The sequence below is a fragment of the Zeus faber genome (genome assembly GCF_960531495.2).
Source record: "Zeus faber genome assembly, chromosome: 5".
Classification (NCBI taxonomy): Eukaryota; Metazoa; Chordata; class Actinopteri; order Zeiformes; family Zeidae; genus Zeus; species Zeus faber.
Window position 1 is genome coordinate 4,272,286 of NC_137192.1, and position 9,048 is coordinate 4,281,333.

General features: G+C 41.8%; 1 protein-coding gene across 1 annotated transcript; it reads left to right on the forward strand.

The window, feature by feature from the left end:
• Positions 1–2,389: 2,389 nt before the first annotated feature.
• LOC307230179 (acidic mammalian chitinase-like) lies at positions 2,390–8,463 on the forward strand (the record flags this gene model as incomplete). The annotated part of the gene is made up of 9 exons (XM_080000416.1): positions 2,390–2,396; positions 2,787–2,991; positions 3,187–3,243; positions 5,299–5,464; positions 6,419–6,543; positions 6,648–6,697; positions 7,393–7,475; positions 8,076–8,192; positions 8,302–8,463. 9 exons carry the CDS (start codon positions 2,390–2,392, stop codon positions 8,461–8,463), a joined length of 972 nt encoding a protein of 323 aa, XP_079856542.1.
• Positions 8,464–9,048: the final 585 nt, after the last annotated feature.

Below are 9,048 nucleotides of genomic sequence, written 5' to 3' on the forward strand. Positions count from 1 at the left end.
ATATATCAGCAGAGGTGTAGCTCCTTCATGTGAACCTTGAACTGAAAGCAGTGTCCAGAAGCATTTAGTCTGGCTGATACTCAGGTCTCAATCATTGCCCCCAAGGCTGCCTCATTGTAAAGCTTTGTCTGCATGGATCAGGACACCTAGCTCATGATTAGTTCCCTATTTACCCATCTTCCTGTTTTTGCTGTCTGCATTGCAATTCTAACCTTAAGGTAAAAGCCAGAGAGTGTAGCGTGACATCTTCTTTGTTCCACCTGTCTAGGTGCGTCAAGCGCCATTACACCAAACATCATATTGCCCTTACGCAGTGAGATGCAGGTGCTGGCAAAAGTATTGAATCTCATGCAGGGTTGGGTTCGGGCTCAGGTGTCACAAGCACTGCGTGTGAAATGGTAAAATGGGTCTGTCTAATGTCTGTGGGCCAAATAAATGTATCATCCTGTATTTGCAATTCACACTTGTCTGTGTCAAAACACATTGGCAGCATTGACATGAAGTGATTTCTCCACATGGTGGTTAGATATGTATTATATAGAAGTGATTGTGATTACAACTTTTTTATATTTTATGTCATCACTGAGCAGACAATTTTGTCCAAAGCTACTTAAAATTATTCCTACACCGATGGACACAGCCATCTGGATTATTGGGTATTAAGTGTCCAAGGACACTTCAGCATGGTACCAGGAGGAGCTGGGGATCTATATGTCAATCTTTTGATTACTAGACAACCTACCTCACCCACCTCAACCCACAACCTACCTCCTGAGCTACTGCCTGTCTGATGGAGCTTTTCTTTTTCCAATGTATTTTCTGTCCTTTACAATAAAGTACAGATTTTACGGGCATACCAATTCCAGTGTTTCCCAAACATTGATTTATTTGAGGCAGCCTGCTTATTTCATTGTAGAGCCGCCTGCAGCGCATTGATTCGCTCAGCCCCCCCCTCGTCGGACTGCTTCCTGGTCTCCCTCGCTCTGTCTTTCTTTCTCTCTCTCTCTTTCTTTCTCTCTCTTTCTCGCTCCCTCTCTCTCACACAAACACATTGACAACTGACCCGTCTGAATAGCCCCGCGTCTCAGCGCACACTCTGAATCGAAACATGATCTTGTTTTATGAATAGCCCCGGATCTGAAATAGCCCAGATCAATTTTTTTATTTTATTTTTTTACAAAAATAAGAATAATAAAAAAACAGCCCCGGATCCATTCATTTGTCATTCTGATCATGCATTAAAGCCCTCGACAATAATAGGATATCACTGATCAAAGACGCAATTGCGCCGGATCGCTCCCTGTCCATGCGTAATGGAGACATTGGAGAGGCAACCCTTTCTCTAAATAAAGCAAATAAAAACATTGTGCTTTTATTTTAGATGTATTTTATTTTACTACATTTCCTTGTTGAACAAAACAAAACAAAAAAAGCACCATGTGTAACGAGGACAAGAATCAAGGCGAATCAAGGGTCATATCTTGCAGCAAGTTAAGTGTAAACGAACAATCTCGAGGCCGTGTTTAGAGTGGCCAGCAGTGGTAGTCTAATCACCTAGTCTATGTGATACACAAGTATACACCGTATACCCACTAAGAAAGCTCCAGGATTTCCGTATACCAACTTAAAAATGTGCAAAGATAGGTAACAATATAGTTTTGTTACGGAACTTTCATTTCAGTGATTTTGTTTTGCAATGTTGTTTTGCAGTATACTGTAACTGCTATAAAATAAGTTTTGCAGGGGACCTTGCCGGTGCTATAGCCCCGTCAGGTTTTTGCCCCTCCAAGGATTTCCTTACAATTTAACAATTTCACTAAACACTTTAAATAAAAATAACTAGGCTACTGTCCAACAATTATTTAAAGTTTTAAACTTATTGTAGAGCCGTGGCGTATACGCCTAATGGAGAGCGAGCCATATCTGCTCTGCTAAAGCCCCGTGCATTCTGTGTCAGGCTGAGGCTAGAGCAGAGGTTCCCAACCACCGGGCCAAGGGGGGCATTTGCGAATGGGCCGTGAACAGGCAACGCAATCTCCTCATGGGGGAAACTCCTTAGCCCACTCATCTTCTCCGCTGTGCGATCTGAGCGGTCCAATCTCCAAACAAAGCAAATAGAAACATTGTGTTTTTACTGCAGATGTATTAATTTAACTCTGTTTCCAAATTGAATGAAACACAAAGAGCCCTGAGCGAAACAGGGAGACTTTTTCCGTCACCTCTGTTACCTCAGTAAAAGAAGACTATTTTTTTCTATTTTAGGGTATGTTGTGCAAATGTTGTCAACACCCTTTTGCCATACCATGTGACCGGTGGTAACCTGAGAGCTGACATTACACCTAACATTGTAACTTTTACTCGCTTTCTGTCTCCCGCTCTCATTCGTGACATGTCAGGTAACAGGAACTTCTATATTTCAGGCGTTCAGATTGAGGAATAAGACCGGGCTACGATGATGAATCCGGGAATAGGATATACAATTGGTGAGCATTCTAATGTGTTCTAAATCATTTTTAAATTTTGGAACACCCTAATTCTGGTGTATATTTAAATGTAGTCATTTAGATTATAATTGGACTGCTGTGTTTATATCTGAATTGTGACTTCTACAGTGGGGCTGCATCTATTCATTCCAATTGGTGAGTGAAAGATATTTTAAAATAAATATATATAATTGTTTTTTTTCTCATATTGTAAGAGAATGAGAGGAGGTTGCATTTAGAGCAACTAAAATACTCTGAACTAATTTTTATTAATTAATTTATTTATTTTTATTATGAAACCAGCATGGGCGACCAAGCTGGTGTGCTATTTCACCAGCTGGTCCAAGTACAGGACAAGTGTTGGTAAATTCTCAGCAGAGAATGTGGATCCTCACCTGTGCACTCATCTTATTTACGCCTTCGCTCTCGTCAATTACGACAACAAGATCGTGGAATATGAGTGGAATGAAGAAACGCTCTACAAATCATTTAATGAGCTGAAGAAGAGGTATTGTTCCAGGATTTCTCAAAATGTCATGTGCTCTATGAAGATATTGAAAATCAATCAACCAATCAATCAATCAATCAATCAATCCAGTCTGTCTGTCTGTCTAGCATCATGGACCATTAACAGCTCAGTTGGAAAATAACCATTTCTAACTTTTATTTTTTACTGTGTCTTATGTGCATATTGTATGAGCAGAAACCCAAGCCTGAAGACTCTCATGTCAGTCAGAGAAGACAGAGATGTTGGATATCAGTGAGTCCTGCTCAAAATGGGAACTTCATGCATTTCTTCCGATCACTTGCAAATGCGCCTCATTTATCTGAACCCACAGAAATGACGGTCGTTCCAGAGATGAAAAGGTTTGGTTTCCTGAAACATGTATGAATATTCATGAAATCTGTACATAATTCAATCCAGAGTGGTACATTTACAAGTGGTAATCCCATAGGCGGAGTGTGACATTTGCTACAAAATTGTTTTCCCTGTAAAGTGAATTAAGTAGTTTGTTTTCAAAACACATTAAACATGTTGGAAAGTAAATGCTGAAAGCATGTGAAACGACTGTGAACGATGTAGTAATGAATCCTGGAATTAGACCGTTAAACTGTTCCCCACCATTTTTATGGTCCGGAGTTTTTGTGTGGGCCTTAATCATGACTCGATGACATGGAGCAGTCGTAGTTGGAATGGCCCCTAACCTAACACTATATAATAAAAGGTTGTTTTGAGAATAAACACATGGCGTAAAAGGCGTCTTCAGGGAGACCATGAACTCATGCCAAGTCTTGGCGCCGATCCCGTGGGTGCGTCCGGGCACAAGCACCCATTGCAAATTATGCATGGAGAGGCAGCGATAGGGGCACAATATGCAATCCAGGAGCAATTTGCGCCCACGATCTCTGCTCTGCTTGGCAATAGTGCCAAGCTTGCCATAATGCCAAACAATACAGTACATAACATCAGTTTCGGACCACTTTGTACTAGATCGCACAATGCCTTACATGGAATATTTGTCTTTCACACATGACCGCACACAACTGAAGCGCAACCGTAAAGTTAAAGTCTGTAAAAAGTGAAATATCAATTTGTTTATATTATACTGTTAGGCTTGAATTTTCCGCGTACCCTTTTTAAACAATTAGTGTACACTTCAGGGCCGGCCCTTCCTAAAGGTGACATAGGCGGCCGTCTAGTGCGCCATCCAGAGGGTGGCGCAGAGAGGGAGTTATCGGGCGAAAATTGTCTCTCACCCTAACTCCATGTTAAATTGAAAACTATGAAATATGCATACTCACTCATATTCAACTTATAGCGCGCTTACATGCACACAATTAGAAAATGCTCAGCAACAAAAAATATATTAAATAACCAGTGTCCTTACTAAGTGTAGAAGTAAACGCCTTTTCTTGCATCCCTCCCAAAACTCAAAACTCGCATCTAACGTCAAATGACTGCTCAAGAATGAATTAATTACAGAACCAAACATATTAGAATTCAGATTTGTTTTCTTACATATTTATATTTACAATAAATATTATTATTGACAGGACTTTAGACTAAATGTAGTGACTTATGTCAGCAGCTAGAGGGGGCAATGCAGCCCCTGCCACTCCGCAAACTTTGCCTATGGGTAATCCATTAAAAAAAAATAATAATAAAAACATGAAAGTCTGTATGGGTGGATTACACTGCAAGTCCCAGAATTCTATTCAAAACATTTACCCTTGTCTCCCCTCTAAAACCATCAAATTATTTTCTCAAAAGTATGCCATCTTTTGATCGGTTGATTTGTTTTCTTGAGGAGGTGGGGATTTGTATTAATCTGGGGGCACTGTTCTTTTTTCTTTTTCCATATCGACAGTTTACTGACCACTAGCTCTGCCGCTTAATCATATTTTTAAACAAATAATCTTACGGATTACAATTTAAAACTCTGCCAGAGACAAACATATGAACGTAAGATAACACATACTGTACATCTGTAACTGTACCTTGACCGAAGTAGCTCACTTGGAAAGGCAATTAAATTGGTTTGGTTGGTAACTTTGGATAAGTGAGGTTCTGATAAGCTACAGTGCAGTATATCCTACTACATCCCCTTCATCTGGTAAAACCAAGGGAGAATGGCTGTATATGCTGTTAAAAGTTATGTACTCTTTACTCAAATAAAAATATTTAAGTAAAGAGTACATAACTTTTAACTTGTATAGCAGTGAAACAGCCTGGTATATTTTCAGTTTGATATACAGAATCTAGTCAACTCCTTTCTTTCTCACTTCAAACATTGTGCCGTCTACGTAACGCTAGGTTTTCCACCATGATGTCCAAGGCAGCCAACCGTCAGAAATTCATCCAGTCTACAATAAAGTTCCTGAGGACTCACGGCTTCGACGGCTTGGAACTGGACTGGGAGTACCTGGGATTAGGGGAAAGTCCCCCAGAAGTTAAGGAGAGGTTCACTTTGCTCTGCAAGGTACAACGACAAGTGTGTTCATTTCATTCACCTTTTTTTTTCAGACTTTGTACACTCAAGCACTGTAACCTGTCAGTGTGTTCAAGCATTTTGAATGGGAATCTCGTGATTCTATTTGCCAAGAGAGCAACACCAGACGTTTTTCATTCCAGATGTCATTCATGGTGAAACATGATGCTCAGCACTTACATGCTTCCTTTCATTCAGCTCACCCTCCCATTGACGATAACAGTAGCCAGAAGGGTTGACTGACAATTTCAAAGTGAGCTTCCTCTTTAAGTGGGAGTGTGTGGGCCAGAGCTGGTGTTCTGAACATTAAAGGTGATTTGAACATAAATCACTAAATGAATGAATTACTAAATGAGTATGGGGGAATAGCATGGGCTGTAGAAAAACATATACAGTTGTGACAGATGGTCCGTGACGTTACCCATCGGTATCTGAGGTTTGAGTTTGGGTTTACGGCCCGTGTCATCTTGGCACGTTATGTAGTCTTGCTCGGAGTCTTGCCGAGGGGAGGTGGAGAGTGAAACCACCAGACAGTCAGGGGAAGGAAGACGTGCTCCAATTGCAAATAAGAGACCTGTCAATCAAGCAACTACACCCTAAAATACAGTATAACTCTCCGGTTGCGGCTTGGGTAATACAGGTAGGAGGAGTTTCTGAAGAATTTTCTAGGGGAGAGAAGAGAGCTTCAAGCTGCTTCGCTCACCCTGATATGGCTGAGTCACTTAACTGGAGATATAGTGAGAAAATTGATGGATGATTCCAATATCCCAACCTGTTTCTATCCCAGTTTTATCTCGCTATTCAAGCTTTGTTCGCCTCGACACTGATTTGCCTTAAAAAGATTAATAAAAAACCAAACCTAAAAACAACTATAATGCTGTTGCCTTTCATTTGAGGTCGGAATGAGTAATTTTGTTCTTCTTTTCCTTCTCCGTGAACTTCCAGGAGCTTTCTGAAAGCTATGAAGCTGAGAGTAAAAGCAGCGGGATGGCTCAGCTGATTCTGGCTCTGGCAGGGATAGCAGACACAAACGTCAGCCATTTGGGATATGAAATTGCAGAGATGTCAAAGTAACGTATGATTTACTGGCAATGTTTTTGACAGTATGCCTGTACGTTGGTATTTTGCACGCCACTCAAATCACAATTGTGTGTGTGTTTTTGTGTGTGTTCAGGTTCCTGGACTTCATCAGTGTTAAGACCTTTGACCTCCATAGTGGCCAAGGTAATGTGACAGTCCACCACAGTCCATTATTCCGTGGAATGCTGGAAGCTGAAAACAATACTAATGTAGTAAGGCAACATGATACACAAATGCACAAATACACACTAACATCAACACTGTCGATCCGAGGGTGAAACCTGGATAATAAATAACATCAATAACTTAGATCTAGTGTTTGCTTTGCTATACGCAGTTAAACGATAGGTTGGCCATTTTTTAACCCATGTTGGTTTTGATTAGAGCTATCACAAACTGTTGGTGTCTATTGTTTCTAAGTGTTCATAGCAACAGCATTGCTGGATGATTTACTACTGAGAAATGAAACGCTCTGCTGCAGCTTCTTACTGTGCTTAAATGCAGTCCAATGGGGCAAATGTTTAAGCCCCATGTTAAATCTCCTTTTTTCAAAAACAGGAAGCTCTATGTCAATTATAAATGATGGGAACCAACATTTTCATTAAGCCTGGATTGAAAATAGCGAATCTACCCTTTAATACCATGTTAACATAGAGAAACTACTAAACATAGACAGTATGAGTGCACATACAGTAAATGGCTTCCCCAGCACAATTTATAATTGTTTGTTCCCTGCCAGGATTACGTAATGCAATACTGGCTTGACCGAGGAGCTCCAGCGGAGAAACTGCTCCTGGTCCTCCCCCTCCATGGGCGTTCTTTTACATTGTCCACTGCAGCAAGGGGCCTCGGAGCCCCAGTCTGGGGCCCCGCCATGCCCGGGCCCTACATGCAACAGATTGGCCTCTGGTCTTACTATGAGGTAATAGGTAATAATAGAAAACTAGTACTGTTATAAGTAATAATACAAATAATAATATAGGTACTCCTCACTTAACGGCTGAGTTCCTAGGACCAGGTTGTTAAGCGAATTGGTCGATAAGCGGAGTAAGGGGGCGTGGCTATTGCGAACGCTAGTGGAGTTGACAGACTGCGGGACCGAGACTGAGACAGAGAACGAGATGAGATAGATACAGTGTATATAGTATATATAGTGTATATAGTTTAAAAAGGGTGATGCGCAATAAGATGCTTGACGCTGAGACGCGTACACACACAGTGCGCACCCCGCTGTATTGTACGCAGCACACAATGCAGACTGGAACGAGAAGACGTCTGAAAGGTCCCGGCTCTAACGAGACCTCAACCATGTCTGTCCGTACTGCTGTTTTCGTCTTCAGATAATTTTCTAGCCCGAAAAACTGTGATAGCTGAAATAAAATTTAAAAATAAAATAAAAACGGCAAGCAATAACAATAGGGATCGAGCCAGCATGGCTAACAATTATAATAATAATAATAATAATAATAATAATAATAATAATAATAACAGATGACCATGGATTTTGTTGTGTCCCTTTTAGATTTGCTCCTTCCTCAGAGGGGCTTCAGTCAAGTGGATTGCAGATCAGAGTGTCCCCTATGCAGTCAAAGGCGATGAGTGGGTGGGCTTCGACAACCCAAACAGCTATGACGCCAAAGTAAAGACGCATTTGCAGTCAGATACCCCTACTTTTTACTGCCCTTCTGGATGGGAGTTTCGTGTTCGAGGAGCCGGCTTGTACCCTATGTTGTGCGTTGCTCCTACAGGTGGCCTACCTCAAGACTAAGCAGTTTGGCGGAGCAGCAGTCTGGACACTGGACATGGACGACGTCTCGGGTCAGTTCTGCGGGAGCGGCAAATACCCACTGGTGTCGCATTTAAGAAGCCAGCTCAATATAAGTAAGGCCAAACACAGTCACGCCCTGTAAATCTTAACAAAATGCATTATTAGTCTTACTATAAGTCCTCTTAAAGAGTCAATTTGTATGCATCTGTATGCATTTTACCCCAATGAAATCATCTATCTTAGACTCGACTCCGTTGGCTACATCACAGCAAACCCAGGCTGTGCCCACCCCTTCGAGCGCTCCTTCGCTCCCTCCCGGTGCCCTCTACCCGACGCGCGAGCCGGTCGACGCCTGCTTCCAGAACATCACTGTTGTGTATCCCGGTGGCGGCTTCTGTGCGCACAAGCTGGACGGACTGTACTGGAGATCAGACCTCCCAAAGACATTCTACAAATGTTCACAGCACCAAACGTACGTGACGAAGTGCAAAGCTCCTGCGACGGAGCACAGCAGGGGGAGGCGAATCCTTTCGGCCAGAATCACAGTAGCCGCACTACTGCATTTGTTGAGCATGTGGAGTAACGGGTGATTTGTTTATGTGTGGGAAAAAAAGGAAATAACTCAGCGGTGGTCTGCAGCAGTGAACTTTTTGGAAACCAGCAGAGCTCGGCAAGTGTGACTGCAAAAGACTGCATTATATCGAATAGTTAAATCATCATAGGTTAC